Here is a 23,344-nt window from a genome sequence, read left to right on the forward strand (position 1 = left end):
GACTCAGGCATGGCGGAGTCCCTGAATGGCGCTACCCATGCTAAAACGGCCTTTTGGCCACTACAGGCCTCAATCATTCTCTATGATAAAACCACAGTTTATAAACCATATTTGATAAAACCCTACTGAATCGAAGGGAATGGGAAACACTGTAAACTTTGATTTAAAAAAATACACACTATTGTAATGTTAGGATGGGCGACTATGGGAGTCTTATTCATTAGGCACCAATAGGTACAGTACGCCTTAGAGTTCCACACATTTTTGGGCTCCACAGTTTTTGGGCTGTGGAATGGTGCAGCGGTCTAAGGCATTGCATTTCAGTGCTAGAGGCGTCACTACAGGCCGTGGTTCGATCCCGGGCTGTATCACAACCGTCCGTGATCGGGAGTCCCATAGGGCGGCACACAATTGCCCCAGCATCTTCCGGGTTAGGGGAGGGTTTGGCCGGGGTAGGCCGTCATTGTAAAATAAGAGTTTGTTCTTAACTGATTTGCTGGTTAAATAAATTATTATTTTCCGATTCAAAACAGTTATTTTTTTTATGTTGTGCCTTAATGAATACGACCCTGATGTCATAACCTTCCCTCTGTCACCTGTTCAGGTACTGTGGGTGCGGATGAGCTGAAGAAACAGTAGACTATCCTCCCACAGAACTCAGCTGCCCTGGCAAGACTCTTTTGCTTCCCCTGCAAAAAAGGAGCCAAAAAGTAGTTGTGCAGTTATCAATACCAACTTATTTCAGTGCACCTTCCACCGCTCCTCAAACCCAGAGCAAACAGAAGAGGGAGACAAACACATCCTCTTCTTGATTTTTATCAGGCCCACTAGGCTACAAATTCTGAAGTGCATTTTGCTGTGTGTAGTGCATCATTATTTTGACTAATCACTGTGCCAGTCGTACAGCCAGTGTAGGATATACTGCCCTAACTGTATTGCAATTGACACAATAAGAGTTACTGTAACTAATTACAAAAAAATGCATCCCACCCTGACTCCACCACTCAAATATAAGCTACTTCAAATGTAAGAGATAACGCCCCCTTTAATGGCTTAATTGTTATGCTGGTGAATGAGGACCCAAAAGCGACTTAAAGAAACAGAGTCTTTATTCCAGGCTTAAACAAACAATGATTCTCCTGGAAATTATCATAGGTAAATCCAAAACAGGAAACTGAAATCCTCTCGTCAGTAGAGAGGAACGACTGGAGACGCGACCACAGACTGCAGGTYGCTTCAGGARGGCACAGGCCGTAGCTGACATAGACACCTGCTCACACGCAGCATCTGAAGAAGGCAAAAACACGACAGGGCGRAACAAGGACACAGRACAGCAAACATCAAACAAGAATCCGACAAGGACAGAAGCGGAAAACAGAGGGAGAAATAGGGACTCTAATCAGAGGGCAAAATAGGGGACAGGTGTGAAAGAGTAAATGAGGTCGTTAGGAGAATGAGAAACAGCTGGGAGCAGGAACGGAACGATAGAGAGAGAGAGCGAGAGAGGGAGAGAGGAAGGGGGATAGAAAGAGGGAAAGAACCTAATAAGACCAGCAGAGGGAAGCACAGGGACAAGACATGATGATCAAAGACAAAACATGACATTAATCTTCTCTGAATCCTTTAAATGACTTAATTTACCAATACAAAGGTAATGCATAGGCCAGGCCTTTCTAACCAAAGACCATATGGCTGCTAAAGTAGCTTCTAATGTATTTGTGTCAGATCATAGTCCTTCACCTTGAACCATTGTTTTTATATTCAAAACATAGTGTAATCTATTTGTTTACTACGGGACGCTCCTTGACCGTGATTATGTGAACTTCTTGGCCCAAGGTCTAGGCAGGTGACAGGTCATGTCCTGGGTGGGTCTCTTTTATTAAACAAAAGCGGGAAGAATTTCTGCACCCTTTAGTACACTGACCACCAAAACAGGAAGTCCCTACCTGAGAACCGTGCCAAAGAGACCACACAGGAAGTGAAGCGTTTTAGCAACACAGTTGCTGCAGACATAACTCTGTCCCTCATCCCGAGACATTATGGCCTCTGTGCAACTTTACAGGGAGAGCTTTGAGTTCCAGCTGTGTGTTCCTGGAAATAGTGAATGAAGAGAGGCAGAGAGGCCACACACCCCACTTAATCTTACAACATTTACATAAAGACCCTACAACACCATCTCTACACATTATGCACTGATTCAGGTAGACACGATACGATTTATCCTTGCAGTTTGATATTCTACCAGGTTATGAGAATTTACCCACCACGTCTAAAAATGTTTTATCTCAGTGACTGTGAGGTGGAGATAAAGAATCCAGAAGTAGTATTTTTCAGTACCAAACTGTCTTTCATCCCTTAAACCGGTTCCTCTTTATTTTAAGATAGATTTAGCCTGATTTGTGTGTACACTGTACTGTAAGAAGTATGAAAATGTATGCACTCGCTACTGTAAGTCACTCTGGATAAGAGCGTCTGCTAAATGTACCACTGCTGAATTTGTACAGTTCAACTGAGCCATTCATGGTGATTACTGATTAATACATTATTGCTATATTTTAGTAGATGCTCTGGATGACATACATGAGCAATTTGGGTTAAGTGTGTTGCACACTGACATACACTCAGGATATGAGGCAGGTCCTCACCAGACATCACCGACAACAACGTCGCCTGTGGGCACAAACCCACCGTCGCTGGACCAGACAGAACTGGCAAAAAGTGCTCTTCACCGATGAGTCGCGGTTTTGTCTCACCAGGGGTGATGGTCGGATTCGCGTTTATCGTCGAAGGAATGAGCATTACACCGAGGCCTGTACTCTGGAGCGGGATCGATTTGGAGGTGGAGGGTCCATCATGGTCTGGGGCGGAGTGTCACAGCATCATCGGACTGAGCTTGTTGTCATTGCAGGCAATCCCAACGCTGTCTGTTACAGGGAAGACATCCTCCTCCCTTATGTGGTACCCTTCCTGCAGGCTCATCCTGACATGACTCTCCAGCATGACAATGCCACCAGCCATACTGCTCGTTCTGTGCGTGATTTCTTGCGAGACAGGAATGTCAGTGTTCTGCCATGGTCAGCGAAGATCCCGGATCTCAATCCCATTGAGCACGTCTGGGATCTGTTGGATCGGAGGGTGAGGGTTAGGGCCATTCCCCCCAGAAATGTCCGGGAACTTGCAGGTGCCTTGGTGAAAGAGTGGGGTAACATCTCACAGCAAGAACTGGCAAATCTGGTGCAGTCCATGAGGAGGAGATGCACTGCAGTACTTAATGCAGCTGGTGGCCACACCAGATACTGACTGTTACTTTTGATTTTGACCCCCCCTTTGTTCAGGGACACATTATTCCATTTCTGTTAGTCACATGTCTGTGGAACTTGTTCAGTTTATGTCTCCATTGTTGAATCTTGATATGTTCATATACATATTTACACATGTTAAGTTTGGTGAAAGTAAACGCAGTTGACAGTGAGAGGACGTTTCTTTTTTTTGCTGAGTTTAGTTTAGAGCCTGCTGGACTACAACCCAGTTTGGGACTCTGATGACAGTTAAAACTGTGGTGCAAGGACACAAACATCCCCATTAGAACAGACAAACTGTACAGGGCTGTACTCTGCTGTGCTCTAATGTAGTGCACTGTACTCTACTCTACTGTACTGAACTATAGTTTACTTTTCTTTACTGTACTGTACTCTGCTGTGCTCTACTGTGCTGTACTGTGCTGTTAAAACTTGTGAAACATCGATGTCTGTGATTGGTTCAACAATATAAAGACTACAAAACCCAATTTAGAGTCTGCAACATTACAACCCAGTTTGGGGCTCTAATGACAGTTAAAACCCGAGGTGCAAGGACAGTAACATCCCCATGAGAACAGACAGACCTGACCAGGGGAGAAGAAAGGAACTGTATAATTTACAAGAGGAAGAGTATATTTTTGAAAAGAGAAGAGGTTGTATCAACCATTTTAGAGAACATCCTAACCATAACACATTAGGTAGAGGGACACAAAATGGTGCTCTGTAGTAACTGCCTGCAGCTCTAGCTGTTATTGTTCAATACATTTACCAACATATATCTGGCTTTGAAATTGAATACAGCTTTGTTATGGTGATTGATCCTGGTTCATCATTAGATTAACACCATACTGCCTGATTTGTAAAAGCACAACCTTTTCAGACCAATCACTAACGGCCACACCAAAGTTTTTTCAGCCACAGGACACATTTTCCCATCAGAGTGAATGACTAATTTACCAGAGTCCCTTATTCCTGACTCCCCCCAACGGTTTCACTTCAGCAGAACCTGTGTGAGAGTGAACACCACTACCTCATTGAGAGGTCTTCTCTCTGTGCTCTATCTGGAGCAAGTAGATGTTGCCCTTAACTGCTGATCTATAGTCAGTTTTGAATTTTCCCTCTCACGACTAAGGTTCGGATAGGGGAAAGTTGAGCTGATCTGTGCCTAGTAGGGGTAATTTCTTCCCTTCTCTGTGCTTCCTTTCCGTGCCATTTAGCCGACGGTTTGGGTTGAAACATTTAGGTGAGGAGAGAAGAGAAGAAGAGGAGGATGTGAGAAGTTCCTCTTGACGTTTGCAGTTTCATACCTGGGATTTGGTGGTCTCTCTTGATAGAATAGGGAAGCATTGCTACATTGTATTCTCATTTTAAAAGTAATGTCTACCACTTTACCTGCGATGACATAAATGGTGGGTTGGCTGATGCAAATGTCAAATTATCAACATGTCAGTGACCTTCAAGTCAAATAGCACAGTGGATGACAAATTGCTCTTTAATCACAAAAATAACACTTTAGATCAAACCTACAAGGACAATGCACACACTCCTCCTTTCCTACAATCAACAATAAAATGCATTATTCTGAATCACGTGAGTGTTCAGGAGGCGTGTTGTCTGGGACACCCACAGAGTCTCGTGAACGACCGTTTGATCGGGACGTAAAAGAGGTATGGGGAGAGACGTTTTCTCTTCCGCTTCCTCTCCTTTATGAGAGAAGCGAGAGATCTCTGTTCTCCAAGAAGAAAGTCAACTCGTTCGCAAGTCATTGTGATCATCTCTGGTGCTGTACTGTGCGGTTTTAGAGAGGAGGAAACGTGGCAGTTGAATGAGTCCCTGGGGGAACAGGAGATCTGAGTCTTGCACTCTCATACGTTGTAATTCGTCTCTTAAGTAGACCTCCTAGTATGGGCGTCTCACTGGTTCTGCAGTCGACAATGGTACATCATTGCCTGGCCAATAAAGACAACTGTAAATTGGCTAAAGCTGAGACAGACTAGCACCCAATGCGAGACCTAAAATTCACTTTTCATTATTCTAGTGTTAAGTCATGTTTCTCTCTTATCATCAGGCATGCAGTAGTTGCTATAGAAGGCACATTTGGATGTATACAGTAGATCAAAGGCAATCATCATCAGGCCATTCAGCCCTATACACAATGCTTTAGCAGAGTCATACAGAGAGATGGAGTTGACAAGACTGGAAAGGACTACGGTCAGACTACTATACTCAACTCATTAGGCGTCATACCCTCCCAGTAAGCAAAATAAAGTATTTTCCAGGCGTTGAAAATACATATTCTCCGGACGTTGAAATCAGATTCGTTTTCGGTTCTGAATGACAGTTGGAAAGACATCACTAACAGACATTGAAAATATGTTTTTTTTTTGTCATTGATAATGTGGTTACATTTTCTACTGCACGTACATTCCTAATGAAGTAAGCATTGTATAATAATCATATTTGTTATCCATTTAATATAGGAAAGAGGAGCACACTGAAGATTGCAAAATATACTATTTATTATTGTCCTCATCTGTTACATGCACTTATGATAGCTTTCTCAAAAGCTTTAAAACCAGCAACTATGATTTTCTAAGTAATACAATTTACAGAATAAACCAACAGACCATTTCAACTACAATAACTTTCTCAGCAATGGTTACAGAAATATTTGTTGTTGTTGCTATGACTGTGATATGTTATTGTTAATCTACCTTAATTGAGTGCACTGACTGTAAATTGCTCTGGATAAGAGGGTCTGCTGAATGACCAAAATGTAAATGTAAAAACAAACACTTCAAATCAAATCAAATTTTATTGGTCACATACAAATGGTTAGCAGATGTTATTGCGGGTATAGCTAAATGCTTGTGTTTCTAGCTCCAACAGTGCAGTAATATCTAACAAGTAATATCTAGCAATTTCACAACAATACACACATTACACACAATCTTGCAGAGCATGCTGGGTATTATTATCATGAGCTCCGCCCCCAAACAAGTAAAAATCTGAATGAATCAAGGCTGGTCGAAATCTGAACGAATCATAGCCATTTAGACTATGTTTCACAAGTTTGAACAGCACAGTACAGTACGGCACAGTTCAGTACAGTAGAGCATGATTGGTTCAGTACCGGACCTAATCTGAACCAATCATAGATGTCTATGTTTGAGACAAATTAAGGTTGGTCCGGACCAGATCAAATCTGAACCAAGCATGGACGTCTATAATTGGTTCAGATTTGGTCTGGTACAGACCAAAAATCTACGTCTGTGGATGTTGAAATCAAGGCCAGTCCGGACCGCACCAAAAAAGGCGGCCAGCCCAGACACGACCAAAAAAAGACGTCCATAAGACGTCTCCGTTGGTCAGTGCTTAGTGGGCTGTGGTGTGCCTTCTCATTACTTTCCTCTACACAAATCTCCCCCCAAAAAATTCTTAATTCTTACAGCACTTTTATTCATTTCAAAGTCTCTCATTAGATGAGATTACTTTTGTTCGTTCATTATATCACACAACAAACAACATAATTTACAGACCTATTAAAGCTTCCAGTAGAAGAGCATTTGAAACTAGCATTAAAAAAAGAGAAATAACTGTTATCACATTGTAATCCCATGCTAATTAATTATAGATTGACAAGTACTAGTTCAAAAGTAACAATTTAGAAAAAATATATTTTCAAAACAATTGAATTTTATTTACAGCACAATTTCACCCTGATTTCAACTAAGCTTTTCTTTAAGACACATCTTTTCACATGCATATGTATTGTCCGTTCTACCAGCCTGAAATACAATACACTTCACAGCTTATTAGTTAATCGCATGCTATTTTACACATTTTGCCAATTGGGCTGTGAGAAAACGTTGCTATTTTACATCTTGAAAGATGTAAAATGCAACTAACTGGGTTCAACTCCGTCAGACACCATAAAATACCTTTTATTTTTACAATTATTGTCCAGCAAGTGTTTAAAAGCCTTCATTGTTGAATTCTAACATTTGATTATTCAAATATGTCATACAAATTCCAAACTTATTTTTGTTTTGTTTTATAGCAATATGAAATGCTACAGGGCTAATTTTGTTAGCAATTTGGCATGTTTTTCTAGATTTAAAACAACACTTATAAAGCAAACATTATCTCTGAGGTCTTGCGGGAGCGTGTGCTACGCCAGTGGCTTATTCGAGTTACTACTCAATTCTTTCCCCACCCTTTTACAATAGCTCTCAACCCTCTTCTCTTCAGCACAGTAGCCTATTCACTACTCTTACTCCTCTTGTCACTACTCTGTAGAAGAGGAACTCTTACTATCGTTATAACTCCTTACACGTCTGTATTCTTCCCTGCTAAGATAACGTCTAAACTGCTTTCTCTGTTCTTCCTCTACCCTGCTCCCAGCTCTCACCAAATCCTCCTCTTCCTCCTCATCAGTCCCTATGGTTTTTGTTAAGACACCAGGGTCTGAGTGGTAGTCTTTTTCACATGGTTCAGGTGTGTCCATCATCTCCTCGCCTGGATCAGAATGGTACACCTGGTCACCTATCTCTAGCTGGTCTGGGTCAGGCTGATACGACTGGCAACCTACCTCGGAATCTGAGTGGTACGTATGTTCACCTGTATTACCTGACTGTGGGTAACACAGCTTGCCACCTATGTGGTGTTCACCTGCCTCTGACTCCGTTTCATACATCTGGTCACCTAATTCTAGGTTAGGTTGGTACAGCTGGTCACCTAGCTCTGAGTCAGAGTCAAACACCTGTCTACCTGTCACACATTGGTACAACTGCTTATCTGCATCACCTGGCTCTGAAACAGGCTGATAAACCTCACCATCTGCCCCAGGCGGGTACACCTGTCCACTAGTCTCCATGTCCTGTCTATACATCTGTTTAGTTGTCTCAGACCTGTACGCCTGTCCCCCAGTGTGGTGTTGGTAGACCTCAGGGCTGTACTGGCTCCTCCTGTACAGGCTCTCCTCCTCATCCTCGTCCTGACAGGAGCTCCCCGGGACGCTCTCCCCGTCCGACTGGGAGAGGCGCAGGCAGGGCCGCGGCCGCCTGGGCTTCTGGGAGAGGTCAAAGGGCTCTTCCTGGCTGTAACGGGTCAGGAGGCCCAGAGGGGCCGACAGGCAGAAGCGCCCCTGCCGCCTGGACACTGAGGGACAGAGACTCATGTTACAAACTGACTGGCTGATTCTGATTTAGCTTCAGGGTAGGAATGTTGTAGGAAGTCTCAATGCAGGAAGGGAGTAACCATATAATGAATTCCTCCATAGCCTTTAGTAATTACCTCTTGCATCCAGGCCCCTATCCATGATCCCATGTTTGACTTTCATGTGGCGGGTGAGATTTCCCTTCAGAGTGAACTTGCTGGGGCAGTAGAGGCACTTAAAGGGCCTACTGTCAGAGTGCAGGTGCATATGGCCCATAAGGTTATGCATTCTGTTGAACTCCTTCCCACACAGCTGAAAACAAGTACAAACCAATAAGTATTAAAGAACAAACCGATTATGGAACAGATTTATTTTCGGCCTAAAAAGACTTCATCAGGGTCCTAGGAAAGAATTATACGTGCTTGACAGCAACAGACAGATAAGTTGATAAACCAAAACCAAGATGTGCTGTAATTTTTCCTCAAATAAATAATTAAATAGCAACTATTGAAATAATTTGTGTACACGTTCCTTGATTACAATTTGTGAATTCCGTTATTCCCCGAACCACATCCGTGGCAATTCATGGTGTAGTAAACACCAATCAAGGGCAAAACTGCACGCCATGTAGTCTAAAACTGTGCCCATTGATCAAACTTTCATTTTTATCAAACAACTAATGTGTTAGATGACTAATCCTCTCTGCACTCAGAGCTGTAACCGGAGCTGGACGTACTCATGAATGAAAGTGTGCGTGTGCGCTCACACACACACACACACACACACACACACACACACACACACACACACACACACACACACACACACAAACCACACACACACACACACACACACCCACACACACACACACACACACACACACACACACACACACACACACACACACACACACACACACACACACACACACACACACACACACACACACACACACACACACACACACACACACACACACACACACACACACACACAGGGCAACTCCTGCGCTGTCCTTCCTCTGCATTCTTTTTTATTAGGGTGGTCCTTTCCTTTGGAGGAGAGAGGGACTGTAAACTGTCCAAGAGGACCGTGAGAAAACAGGAAGCGTTCCCTCCAGCAACAGAGAAAGCGAGATGAAATCTATTTGTGTGGCCCATTCTCCCGGGAGGCTGGGGGCCATTGTTAGAGAGGCAGTTTGTGCAGCGATATCCTTCCTATGGACGAGGATGGACCTCACTGCCAAATCCCCTGTCTATCTGCTATTTGCTAGTGTGGAGTTGCTTCAGAGTGTCAGTTGGCTTCATTAGTTCAGAGACTTTACATTATAGTTACAACCCTACTATACCCTTATTCGGGTATTATATATATTTTTAAAGGAACTCAGTCCGGCTTTAAACCTACTCTTGCAATTACGAAATTGGGTGGTGCATCATCAGTTCCTCTTGTCATGTCAGTCATTGCATACCAGTTTACAATTGGCTCATTCATCCCCCTCCTCTCCCCTGTAACTATTCCCCAGGTCGTTGCTGCAAATGAGAACGTGTTCTCAGTCAACTTACCTGGTAAAATAACGGTAAAATAAAAATAAAAATATTTAAAAAAAGAATTGCATACCATAGAGAGATATTTATAACCTGTCAGAAATGTCCAGATCAACTAGCCCATGTCAGCTAACGCTTTTTTATTTAGGTTTTTTAGCCCATAGATATTGTTGTAATTTTTTGGTCAAATATCACATGAATACACATTAGACATGGCAAAATGTATAGAATTGCAAGAAAATTAGCTTTAAAACTTCTAAATGTTCTTTACACCCCATGACAAAGTGTGTAGTTTTGCATTAAATAAGTTTTATACCTGCTAAATTCTCTCCAACAACAAGAGGGGTGTGAACAGTTTTTTTTTGGGGGGGGGGGGGTCCCTAATCCTGGAAGGGGGGCCCCAAGTGAAAACGTTTGGGAACCCCTGCCAAAACACATGTTCAACCATCTGTGTTCAAGTAACCAAGCAGGTTAAATTGGTCAGAGATGTTAAAAGGCATGCAAGGCAGATAGCCAATTGTGATACTATTGACATGTATCTACAAGATGTATTATCTTCAGATACCCTGGCTTTAAAAGGAGTTGTTGCATGTGGCAATTCAAATATCATAAGAACATTCCCCATCAGAACACTCACCTTGCATTTGTAGGGTTTGATGTCAGAGTGGACGATCATGTGGGCCTTGAGGGTCTGTTTCTGGACAAAGCTCTTGAAGCAGAGGTGGCACTGGTAGGCTCGGATGTTAGTATGGATCAGGATGTGACGCTTCATGTTGGCCAGAAGGGTGAACTCACGACCACAGATACGACACTTGTGCTCCTTCACCCCCTGATATATAGAGAGAGAGAAAGAGAGAGAAAGTGAGACAGAGAAATAACCATCATCGTGGAACATTTTCTTATGTAACGGATGTGAAATGGCTAGCTAGTTAGCGGGTAGCGTTTCAATCAGTTACGTCACTTGCTCTGAGACTTAAGTAGGGTTGCCCCTTGCTCTGCAAGGGCCGTGGCCTTTGTGGAGCGATGGGTAANCTCTGCAAGGGCCGTGGCCTTTGTGGAGCGATGGGTAACGATGCTTCGTGGGCGACCGTTGTTGATGTGTGCAGAAGGTCCCTGGTTCGCGCCCGGGTATGGGCGAGGGGACGGTTTAAAGTTATACTGTTACATTGATGCTGTCACTTACGTCTTGGCAAGCAAGTCCGTCAGGGACAAGCAAGACATCGCAGCAAGATGTTAGCATGACACCAAGAGAGTGGATGCCTTGTATCATTAAAACAATGCCTAAACATGCAGCTACTGTTACTGTAACCAGCACTCACATTTCTCTCTTAAGCCTCATTTGTCTGTTTTTGAGGATAGCTGCTCTTTGTCATGGCTTCACCATGTAGTACTAAAATACTGTTTGAAGCAGAAACAATGATGTGCAATGATGCCCAGTAGTGTAAAAGCCATCATACTGTCATGAATATCCTACAGCAAATGAAAAACAATAACAACCAAAACCATTTCAAGTCACCAAATGGAAAGGCTCCTGATGTAGGCAAAGTGTCCTGTCACCAACAGGTATAGTCTACCTTAACACCCACTGATCCACAACCTAGCCCTGTAAAGACATTTTCCTCCGAACACACATGTTGACATTAGTGGACATTAGTACTTGGACAGTATGAAGACCCCACCCAGCCTTACTTTATGTGTGAGTGTGTGCTGTTTGAGGTGATGGGACTGTATGAACTCCATGCCACACTCGCTGCAGATGTATGGCCGGATGTCTTTGTGCTTCATCATGTGGTTCTGCAGTTGACTGGGGTACTGGAAGCTCTTCTGGCACTCACTACACCTATACAGAAAACAGACATTCAGTACACCTATACAGAAAACAGACATTCAGTACACCTATACAGAAAACAGACACTACACCTAGACACAAAACACAAACTCACTACACCTGGACAGAAAACAGACACTACACCTAGACACAAAACACAAACTCACTACACCTGGACAGAAAACAGACACTCTGAAGTGGCCTGGATTTATCCAAAAAAGCTAAATCCTTCCACTACCTTGGGAGTCAACAGAAAGTTGCATGCATTAAATAACATGTTTAAATTCAAGTTCAAGTTCAAACTGAAAGTGAAAGAGATATTCAGCCACTTGATGAACATGTAGGTCCAGTCATAACTGTACTTCTTATTTATTAAAAGCTTACACATTTCGGCATTGGAGCCTTCATCGGAGCGTTTGCTAATACCAGAGACTGTATAACTGTATAATCATACTGTATTAGATGTATACAGTAGTAGACGTGTAGCCTTCGGTTTATAAGGACTTTTATTTTAGTGTTAGGTACTGTAAGTCTTTTGAGTCTTTTGGGACTTTTATTTTGAAAGCGACAATAAATGTCCCTGGCTCCTTGGTTGTCTTGGTCTGGAGACAACAAGTAATAGTTTCCTGTTATAATCCGCATTTAATTTTTTGCTGCCGTACCCACAACCAGAAATAAGGGTAACAGAAGTATGAGGTAATGTGTTTAAACCACTTTTCTTTTTTTCTTTTTTTCTTTTTTTTTCTTTCATTTTCTGGTTTAAACCCCAGCTGGTGTTTCTGGGTATATGTACCTGTAGAGGGTGGGTCCTCTGTGGGCCGTCAGGTGTCTCTTGAGCTGGGCCAGAGTGGGGAAGTCTAGACCACACTCTACACATATGTTCTCCTGGCCCTTCTCATGCTTCAGCTCATGGGCCCGCAGCTCACTAGGATAGGCAAAGCCCCTCCCACACACCCCACAACTGGAGAGGAGAGATGAATAGCAATTGATTATTTGTCTAGCAGAAAGTAGACACTAACTAATCAAGAGTCATGAATAGTCATATTTATAACTATTCCTGAACTTTAGTTTATCTTCTTAAAGGGAAATTCCACCCAAAAGCTATATTCTGGTATTTGTTTCGTTAGTCCATTGTTGATACAGTCCCAACATGTTTTGCATGTCTGCAATCACATTTTCATAAATACTGCTGGCATGATGCATTTTGCATCATAAGGGTGGAGTTTTCCTGTAAGTTTGAGTCAAAGACGGAAGGCATGTAATGTAAGGTCCTTGTTAATTCAATCATTTTCTTAGTTATCAACTCGACTAATAAAACAGTATCTCCTGGATGTGTGAAACAGAACAGACAGTCTAGACAAAGCTCATCCCAGTACTGACCTGTATGGCTTCACATCACTATGCTGCATCATGTGTCTCTTCAGGTGGCTGGTCTGGGTGAAGGCTTTGTGGCACACCTGGCACTTGTGTGGCCTTGTGCCCTGGTGGGTAAGAAGGTGGGTGTGCAGGTGGCTTAGCTGCTTGAACAGCTTGCCACACAGGTGGCAGCCGTGAGGCTTGAGCCCGCTGTGGCCCAGGATGTGTGTGACCAGGTTATACTTGGAGGTGTATGACTTCTCACACATACGGCATTTCCAACGCTTCTGGTCTCCCCCTACGTCTACGTAGTAGCTGTCGTCAATGTGGATGTTGAGACCTAGCTTCTCAGCGCTGGTCATCCCACCTCGAGGGCCTCTGTCTGGGCCACACCGACTAGGTCTGAGGGCCTCTCTGGGGTAGAAGGCTCCAGGAGAGAGGTGCATGACAGGCCCAGGCATGAAAAAGGGGAAGGGGAGGAGGCTGGGGTGGAGAGAGGGAAAGAATGGGGGAGGAGGGTGGTGCAGGAGGAGAGGAGAGGGAGGCCACAGAGGTGAGGGGCTGATTGGTTCCTGTTTCACCTGCACTGCGAGGCCCATAGGTGGATCATACCTGGACCGAGCCCTGCTGTGCAGCTGGAGCCGGGTCAGGTCGATCATACCTGGGATGGGCATGGGAGAGGGAGAGAGACGCGGATGAGAAGGGAGGGAGAACGGACGGTGGGAGAGATCAACAGTCCTGGTGTTGCCTCGACGCTCCACCTCCTCCATGTCTCCAGGAGTGGGGGATTCGGAACCCTCCATTTTGAGTGGAGTTCTTTTGCGTTTTTGGGAGCCTTCGCTCTGGGTGTAATGAATACCCTCAAGGCCCATAGGGAGATGGTGAGTCAGAGGGCTGAAGGTGGTGCTGTAGGCCTCTCTGGTCAGGGAGAGGGAGCGTTTGGGGGGGTTCAGGTAGAGTGGAGATTGGCTCAGGTAAAGACTGGGGTGAGAGACAGGTCTCAGGTCTTCCCTAAGAGGACTCCTCCTGTCTGGTCTGAAACCTAGGACATCTGTGTCCATCATTTACCTGCATGGGGAAATACAGAGAGGAAACCAGTTATTTATTTAAACTATTACAATATATTTATCATAAGAATGCTTCTTCGAGACCTGAAGAATAGGAAACAGCACTTAATTGAGAGTTATAGTGACACGCCTACAGCACAGGTAGTAGTGACAAACCAAAATGCTGTCACTTCTCTCAACCACCCATTTTTATTTTATTTAACCAGGCAAGTCAGTTAAGAACAAATTCTTATTTACAATGACAGGCTAGGAACAGTGGGTTAACTGCCTTGTTCAGGGGTAGAACGATTTTTACCTTGGCAGCTCTGGGATTTGTTCTAGCAACCTTCCGGTAACTGGCCCAACACTCTAACCACTAGGCTACCTGCTGCCCCTCTGAAATCAGGAACTAACTTTTACCTCTCCCTCCTGCACACTTTACACTTCTCCCTCTCTATCTGCTCTGTTCATTTTTTTGCACGGATGGGTGGAAGGTTACTTCTCCTTTTGTCCTCCGCTAGCGCTCGATATATGATATCTTACTGTGCTTTAGAGATCCACATGTTCCAAACACATGGACAACTTGTAGGTCTGCATACCCTGTATTCTCTCTGAAGAACCAATCAACTACATACACTAAAGAGTAGCCTGTGTATGATCAGGCTAATGTTGGAGTTCTTGTGGTTATGAATGGAAGACAGACAAATGAGATTAGCTGTGATAGAGTGAATCAGACAATGTGACGGGGAACTGTTCAACTTCTGCAGATGAGCTAAAAGAGGATGAGACAATACTGTTCATAATAAGGCTATTTATGTAAATACAGTGTGAGGGATGTTTCTGTGAACTGTTATCATCCTACAGCAGTGGGGGGTTGCTGAGAGGAGGACGGCTCGTAATAATGGATGGAACGGAGCGAATGGAATGGCATCTAACACATGATACAGTGGTGGAAAAAGTACCCGGATTGTCATACTTGAGTAAAAGTCAAGTCACCCAGTAAAATACAACATGAGTAAAAGTCTAAAAGTATTTGGTTTTAAATTTACTTAAAGCATCAAAAGTAAATGTACTTGCTAAAATATGCTTAAGTATCAAAAGCAAAAGTTAAAGTAGAAATACTTTTTTATTCCTTATATTAAGCAAACCAGACGGCACCATTTTCATGTTTTTATTTTATTTACGGATAGCCAGGGGCACACTCCAACACTCAGATATAATTTACAAACGAAGCACGTGTTTGGTGAGTCCGCTAGATCAGAGCCAGTAGGGATAACCAAGGATGTTATCTGGACAAGTGTGTGAATTAGACCATATTCCTGTCCTGCTAAGCACTCAAAATATACTTTTGGTTGTCATGGAAAATGTATTGAGTAAAAAGTACATTATTTTCTTTAGGAATGTAGTAAGTAAAAGTAAAAGTTGTCAAAAATATAAATAGTAAAGTAAAATACAGATACCCCAAAAAATGACTTAAGAAGTATTTTAAAGTATTTTTACTTAAGTACTTTACACCACTAATTTGATTCCATTCCACCTATTCCGCTCCAGCCTTTACCACGAGCTAGTCCTCCCCAATTAAGGTTTCACCAACCGCCTGTGTTCTACAGAGAAAGACCAGTGAGATCTTCCAATGTTGATAGGGATAGGGAACGGGATGGTGATGGTCATCATAAAGGATAAAGATTAGATCACAAATCAATTCTTGTTCATAGAAAGACACAACAAATAGTCTACTCTAAGCTTCAATTTGTTATTGCATTCAAAGTGTGAAAAGAATATCATGATGTGAAGTATACAACATTACAATACTATACACAGAACATGGTACAGCATGGAAAGACCCCTCTGTCGCTCTCTGTCTGTCTGCCATGCTAGTTTGCATCCTCAGTGAATACAACACAACTCACACATTAAAACAAAAGCCCCTCCTCATCCCCCTGCCATACCCTACCCTGTTAGTCCTCTGTTGGATCTGAGGGACTCACCAGCTCAGTGTAGCTCAGCCTGTCTGTCCTCTCCTCTGTACTGTTGCAGTAGTGCAGTAGCTGTGTATTAGGCTGAGGTACCAGCTCCTGTACCTATCTCTCTGGCTACTCTGCTCCGCTCTCGCCCTGCTGCTGTCCTGACAATGAGCTACCCGTCCACGGACAGCATTTGAAGTGACTTAAGAAAGTGAACAGGAACAATCACTTTGTTCTCATTTTTCAGATGAGTACCTTCGGAGAGAAGGAAGGAAGGGAGGGGAGAGGAAGTCAACAAGCCTAGTGCCTTCCTGCAGAAAAATAAGGAAACCCTAGATAGACATCTTCATTTCTCTACAAAATAAGGATTTACACTGCTTTGGGGGTGACTGCATGAGGCTTGTTTTTAACAATTCAATAGTAGTACAACGTTGTTTAAATATTGTGCATTCATTAAAAGGCATGCAAGTCTGGGAGAGGAGTTTTAGACTGTCAACACCAACAGTTCTGGGAGTCACTTTCACATGTCTGCTTTTCCCATCCTGCAGGGTTGAACATAATACCACTGTACGTAGCTATGAAGTTAGTGCAATAATGGCTTCAGGAAATGTGCAAAAAAAAATGATGCTGGAAAGACAATTTATGCATATATGATTTAATTGAATTAGGAATCATATTTCGTTTTGTGAAGCTGATGAATGCTCTTGGTTAGGTTTTCATTTCTATTTAGAAAGTTTAAGTGCCATGATGACATGACTTCAGGATTTCAAGTTGTATAGACACAAAACTAAATCAAAGTGAAGCTCTGTCTGTTTTAACATATTGTATATTAGGGTATCAATGTAATGACTGGGAATATTAGAGTATTTCAAGGTATTCCTTTGTTCACCTGGTCTGCTTTACCCACTTGGGTGATGGGGAGATGTTCTGCAGCATAAACAGAAGGATTGAGTTGAATCGTATTAGGACAGTGTAACATGTAGTGAGTCAATACAGCCACATGGCATTGGAGAACCTCACTGAAACATGGGAGAAGAGCTCAGTTGTTGAGCAATATGTCTGACTGGTAGTCTACCAGGTATTATACAACGGGTAGGTCTAATCGTGAAGCCTGATTGGTTAAAAGCGCATTCCAGCCAGTGTCTATTCCACAAGTTACCAACGGCTAAATCTATGACGTTCAAATTCCTATTTACTCTGTTCCATCTGATTGTGCAATCCACTGTCTCATCAAGCCAGGCATTGCAGTTACAAACTGTAAAAAGCAACTAGACATTCTCACATTTATTTTAGACTAACATTTAGTTTTAGATTTATATGAACCTTGCTGTCTGTCTCTCCGACATTTGCAACATTGTTTCAATATTAAAATTCGATCTCCAACTGTTCCATAGTAATGAATGTGTCGGCGTCGGGAGTCGGGACGAGAGAGAGTGGCAGGCAGCGTTTCTCAATCAGTCTAAGTCATGAATCAGCTGGCATCACTTTTATGGGTATATACAAAGAAATGTAAATTGGAAAAAGGTCAAATGAAACAAAGTGTTGTTAGTTTGCAGTCTTTCCAGCTTCAGTTTGACGTTATTGTGTTTCAATATTGAATTGCGATCTCCAAATCAAATCAAAGTTTATTTGTCACGTGCGCCGAATACAACAGTGAAGTGCTTACTTACAGGCTCTAACCAATAGTGCAAAAAAGTTATTAGGTGAGCAATAGGTAGGTAAAGAAATAAAACAACAGTAAAAAGACAGGCTATATACAGTAGCGAGGCTACATACAGACACCGGTTAGTCAGGCTGATTGAGGTAGTATGTACATGTAAATATGGTTAAAGTGACTATGTACTGTATATTTGATGAACAGAGAGTAGCAGTAGCGTAAAAGAGGGGTTGGCGGGTGGTGGATGGGACACAATGCAGATAGCCCGGTTAGTCAATGTGCGGGAGCACTGGTTGGTTGGCCCAATTGAGGTAGTATGTACATGAATGTATAGTTAAAGTGACTATGCATATATGATAAACAGAGAGTAGCAGCAGTGTAAAAAGAGGGGTGGGGGGTGGGGGGTTGGAGGGGGCACACAATGCAAGTAGTCCGGGTAGCCATTTGATTACCTGTTCAGGAGTCTTATGGCTTATGGCTTGTTGAGAAGCCTTTTTGTCCTAGACGTCCCATATAATATCAATGTGTCCGAAGGAGACAGACAGCAAATTGAGCTGGTTGTCATAGCAACATACACCACTTTTTTCAGTTGACTGGCTAAATAAACACCGTGCCAATATATCCTCCAAACGCCAGCTTCTCTGCATCATCACTTAAAATGAGCCTCTTCAAGTCAACTTTAAAAGTGAGGAAGGATGCATATAAAAAATATTTGAACTGGGCCATCATCAGTCTCTCAGTCAGGCCTAAACACAAGCATATAGACAGGTTTCTGGCAGCAACACCTAGCCTGTTCTTGTCTTACCTCACAGTGACTCATCATACAAGAGGAGTGTTTACTGTCTCTGAAAGGTTGAAAACTATGATGTCATCTTATGACACGTGTATGTACCAATTGTCTGACGTGAACTACATTTGCATAAATCTTGACCCTGCCTTTCTCCATCAATAACCGGATTACTAATCCGGAAGGCACTAATGGAGCTCATCTCATTGGAAGAGTGAAAAGCCTTTAATAGGAAGCTGATTAGCATTGTCTTTGTTAATGGGCTCAATTTAATCAATTAACCTAAGACCTCGACAATGTGTACTAAATCATTTTAGGTATTAGCAAGTTTATTAAAGGTGACATATCAGGTATATCAGGAGTGTGTGTGTGCGTGCATGTGTGTGTGTTTGTGTGTGCGTGCGTGTGTCTGTACACATTTGACAAAGATTGTGTAATCATATTTATGTAATTGTGGACTACGCTAGCTGCATATTGTTGCTTTTTAATTAGCAAACCAAACAAAGATGAATTTGATTTAGAAGATGATGTGATGCTTCTTGTAGTCCTTAGCCAATAAGATCATGAAGTGCATTGATAAGAGAACCCCTAGTGGAGAATCTCAGTAAGGGGTACAAATATGTCCAGATAGGTCTTAGCCAACCACTTTATGATACTGCTTCCCAGTCCTTGATCTGGAACACATATAGGATGTGGTCTGCCAGTCTGTCAGATAGTCAGCTAACACTGAAAACTGCTCACTGGAAAACATTGCTCACTGCTCTCATCTTTCTAATAATAGGCCATAGGTCTAGGTTCAACACTCCTCCCCATCTCCATCTACATACTAAACACCTTTGCTCTGTCTCATTCTTAACCCCTCTCCTCTCTCACATGCATGGTCACGGACACAGGCCCTCCACTAATGACTGTCTCTATGGCTTGGACCACTCCAGGCCACTGTATGGCTGTACCACTGGCCAGGCCTCTGCCCAGCCCAGCACTATCAGGGGGAAGGGGGAGTAAGACAGGCTCATTAATACACACCTTAAGTGGTTGTCAGGGGTCCGTGTCACTCCCGGAGAGGGTGTATAAAGAGGTCTGGGTGCCACTGAAGATACAGAACTTCAACATTCACCTGGGAGTCCCTCCGGAACGAGCAAACGCATTCGCCTTGTTTCTGTACACCGGGAGATCAGCAAGTGAGCTTGTCTCTGTGGATGTGTGTATAGATGTTGTCTGTCTCTGGTTGTATGCCTTGTTGAGTTTGTTTGGATTTCAGTGTTTCAGATTTGTATGATGTTTTCAGTTGACAGCGTAATGGGAATGTTAGACGTACTATTCGGACTCCTCTCCGTCCATGTCTGCAGCCCTCTTATCCCTTTCGCTCTCTCTATTCCTCATCTATCATTCTCTCAGTAGAGATGACTGGAGCCGCCGTGTCCGTGTGTCTACTTTACGTCCTGTCTGTCTGTTCAGCCTGCTACATCTCCAACTGTCCCATCGGGGGCAAGAGGTCCATAATGGACGCTCCACAGCGCAAGGTGAGCTGCAACAGAATCCATCTATATCTAAACTATTTAAATATAATGTGTAGATAACAGGTATGATTTGTCTTAGAGGTGCATCAAGATGAGTAGGAGCCAAGTGAGGCTCTGTAAAAGGACTGAATTGGGAGAATTGACAATGAACCGTTGTCTTCCTCCTGTAAAAGGGAGCAAGAATGTCGATAAGAATCTCTTTTTTGGAATGATGGAACAACCTCATGCCCGACTGTCCCTTCTCTCCCCTTGCAGTGCATGTCTTGTGGACCAGGGGACCAGGGCCGCTGCTTTGGCCCCAGTATCTGCTGTGGGGAGGATGTGGGCTGCTGGATGGGCTCTCCGGAGACGGCACATTGCATGGAGGAGAACTACCTGCCCACCCCCTGCCAGGCGGGAGGGAGACCCTGTGGATCTGATACAGCACGCTGCGCCGCACCGGGTGTCTGCTGTGACTCAGGTGAGGGCACATCAATCCTATATTTCTGTGATGATCATTGTGGTTATATACACCACTGAAATTGTTCTAATAGAGTGGCGGATACAATTATGTGCTTTCTGACTTGTGTGTCCTCCTTCATTCTTTATTTTGTATCTCAGAGGGCTGCAGTGCGGACCAATCTTGTCTCGCTGAGGAGGAAGGCGACAATCAAATCGGCCAATCAGAGGGCAGCGACTCTGCAGACGTCATCCTCAGGCTCCTGCACTTGGCTGACCACACGCCTCCTCATAGAGTCCACCAATGAGCTGCAAGTGAGACCAGGGTTCCATGGGGGTCACTTGAGAGATTGGTTGATAGGATTTGTAGTTCAAAGTTACCTAGATGTAGTTCATAGTTCACCCACCTATTTACTGACCTCCTTCTTCAGTATATTGGCAACCTCACTAGATGGGATCTAGCTAAGAATTTATCTCTGTGTTTGACATGTAATGTATATCAAAACACAGCAGTTAAATTCTTAGCTAGGACCCTGAGCACTCCTCTGTAGATTGCCTTTATATTGCATACTTAAATATTGTAGCTATATACTGTATGTACAGAAATAGCTGTAATAATTATTACACGTGTAAAGAGTCCAAATGTGTATGTTAATAAAGCTTGTGCGAGTATGCGTGGTGTATGTATGTTTCTCTCTCAGCTGACTCAAACAATGACCACTTGTCCAGTGCACAACAACATCCACATCTGAAACATGAGTGCTGTGCGTCGTATAGTTCTCATATTTTCTGTTTTGGCCCGTGCTTTTAAAAGCAGTGTGTCTGTTCTAATAGTTCTAATTCAGTGGACTTTACTCTCCCTTACTGGCTTTCATTATTTTGGTCTCAAATCACACAAACCTTTGAGCGAATCTCCAGTAGGCAATTTAGAGTTTTTAATGTCCAATGATGAACCAACCACAAACATAAAATGTAAATGCTGATTGTGATTTGATATCCAAAATAGGTTGTATCTATAGGCATCGGTTGCGTTCGTAAATTGCCTCCAGTGTGTCAGGGTGCGTTCTTGGTCGTTTGTAAATTCAGAGCGTTGTCAGATTGTCTGTCCATAAATTCAGAGCGTTTCGCTCTCGGGGGTCGTTTAGAGCGCCACGTGGACGCTCTGGCCGAGGAGTAGGGTTGATCAGGGCGTTCTGACCTCACAACTGCAGTCAAGCACCCAAGCTAACTGGCTAAAGTTGGCTAGCTTGCTAGCTACTTCCAGACACAAATGAGAGAACACCTCTCTTACCATTTTACTTGCCCTAGCAGAGCTGGTTAGGCTGTTTTCATGTTATCCATAGCATTAGTGACTGCAAATGTGCTGCTGGCAACAATTTATTTAATTTTTTCCCCAGACGTTTACTGGCATCGGTCATGTTCAGCGAGTGTTTAAATTAATTCTGCAGTCAGACGAGAGTGCTCTGAAATCGGAGTAGATAGCCAGAGTGAATTTACGAATGCACCCATCATGCTACATAGCAACCGTAAACATGTTACATAGACATCATGTTGCACAGTAACCATAGACATCATGTTACGTAGTAACCATAGACATCACGTTTCATAATTAGTAATTATGTAATTCTATAGCGAGGTATAGAGTATAACATCTAATCAGGGAAAATATTCAAATGTTCCACCCAAAAAATTGAAAAAGGAGTATAATTTAGATGCAATGATATACTGATATGCTTTAATGTTTTGTGAATCAGCTTTTAATATTATTTGTTTGTTCTTTTGAGGTTTTCTTTACATTCTGCACTACATCCTGCAAATGTTTTAAAGTGTCCTTAAGTCTGGTCCACCAGCTGAATGTCTACTATGGAGTAGCAGTTAGCCTTGGAGAGTGACGTTTAGTTTTAGATAAAACCTTTTTATGATTACTACTACCTTTTATCATTACTACATTGGTGTAGATATATAATATTTATGTAATCCTGATGTAACTTGGTCCGAATCATAGAAATATAATTTATAGAACATATGTTTACAAATTTACATTTAAGTAATTTAGCAAATGCTCTTATCTAGAGCGACTTACAATTAGTGTGTCAAAATATTCATGTAACGTATACCAGCCAAAAAACCAAAGGGACATGACACATAAACGCCAAAATACATCATAAATATACCTACAGACTTCAGAATTAATATATTCTGTCTACTCGTGGCTTAATGTTAATTATTCCATGCAGTAGTCAATTCTCTCTGAATAACCTCAAGAAGGTTCAACCATGTCCATTCTGCTTTATGTTTTTCATAGAGAGGCAGTGTCCATGTTCTCATGACTACAGGAGCTCTTATTGGTTCAGTCTCAGCACACAGATCAAAATGAGATACTGCAGATCAGAGAACACACAGAGACATCTACCCTATTTAATTGATAATGCCCGAGAAGCCGGTGTTTGGAGGATATATTGGCACGGGGGTTGTTAGGCCCGAGACGAAGTCGAGGGAGAGCAAACCGTGCCAATATATCCTCCAAACACCAACTTCAAGGGCAGGAGCAATTTTATACAACGGGTTACCAACAAATTCATATAATGACTGACAAATTCTCATTAAAAACTTTATTTTTATGGGACATGACACATGACCTTTTTTCAATTTACATTTCTTTGTATATATACATAAAATGAAGCCAGCTGATTCATAATTTCGACTGGATGAGAAAAGTTGACTGTCTTTCTGTCTCGTCCCGACTC

At 42.8% G+C, this 23,344-nt stretch overlaps 2 protein-coding genes across 3 annotated transcripts; one reads left to right on the forward strand and one right to left on the reverse strand.

The window, feature by feature from the left end:
* Nucleotides 1–6,095: 6,095 nt before the first annotated feature.
* Nucleotides 6,096–16,388, reverse strand: LOC111973736 (zinc finger protein 366-like). Its single transcript, XM_024001120.3, has 7 exons — nt 16,220–16,388; nt 13,210–14,253; nt 12,623–12,790; nt 11,691–11,841; nt 10,639–10,830; nt 8,595–8,769; nt 6,096–8,459 (listed from the first exon to the last, which is right to left on the reverse strand). Exons 2-7 carry the CDS (start codon nt 14,247–14,249, stop codon nt 7,588–7,590), a joined length of 2,598 nt encoding a protein of 865 aa, XP_023856888.1. The 5' UTR covers nt 14,250–14,253; nt 16,220–16,388; the 3' UTR covers nt 6,096–7,587.
* Nucleotides 16,389–19,755: 3,367 nt separating this feature from the next.
* LOC111974767 (isotocin-neurophysin IT 2) lies at nt 19,756–21,276 on the forward strand. 2 transcript variants are annotated; one of them, XM_024002753.2, is made up of 4 exons: nt 19,756–19,820; nt 20,038–20,162; nt 20,415–20,619; nt 20,760–21,276. In XM_024002753.2, exons 2-4 carry the CDS (start codon nt 20,043–20,045, stop codon nt 20,903–20,905), a joined length of 471 nt encoding a protein of 156 aa, XP_023858521.1. In that variant the 5' UTR covers nt 19,756–19,820; nt 20,038–20,042; the 3' UTR covers nt 20,906–21,276. The 2 variants fall into 2 exon arrangements, with proteins under 2 accessions (XP_023858521.1, XP_023858522.1); XM_024002754.2 differs by having other exon boundaries at nt 19,758–19,820; nt 20,041–20,162.
* Nucleotides 21,277–23,344: the final 2,068 nt, after the last annotated feature.

Source organism: Salvelinus sp. IW2-2015, linkage group LG15 (assembly GCF_002910315.2).
Source record: "Salvelinus sp. IW2-2015 linkage group LG15, ASM291031v2, whole genome shotgun sequence".
NCBI classification, from domain to species: Eukaryota; Metazoa; Chordata; class Actinopteri; order Salmoniformes; family Salmonidae; genus Salvelinus; species Salvelinus sp. IW2-2015.

Coding starts and splice junctions, on each gene's coding strand:
- LOC111974767 (XM_024002753.2), top strand. CDS start 20,043: ATGACTGGAGCCGCCGTGTCCGTGTGTCTACTTTACGTCCTGTCTGTC. Junction 20,163..20,414: donor TGGACGCTCCACAGCGCAAG/GTGAGCTGCAAC, acceptor CTCCCCTTGCAG/TGCATGTCTTGTGGACCAGG. Junction 20,620..20,759: donor GGGTGTCTGCTGTGACTCAG/GTGAGGGCACAT, acceptor TTTGTATCTCAG/AGGGCTGCAGTGCGGACCAA.
- LOC111973736 (XM_024001120.3), bottom strand. CDS start 14,249: ATGATGGACACAGATGTCCTAGGTTTCAGACCAGACAGGAGGAGTCCT. Junction 8,770..10,638: donor TCAAACCCTACAAATGCAAG/GTGAGTGTTCTG, acceptor ACTTGTTTTCAG/CTGTGTGGGAAGGAGTTCAA. Junction 8,460..8,594: donor TAGGGGCCTGGATGCAAGAG/GTAATTACTAAA, acceptor TCTGTCCCTCAG/TGTCCAGGCGGCAGGGGCGC.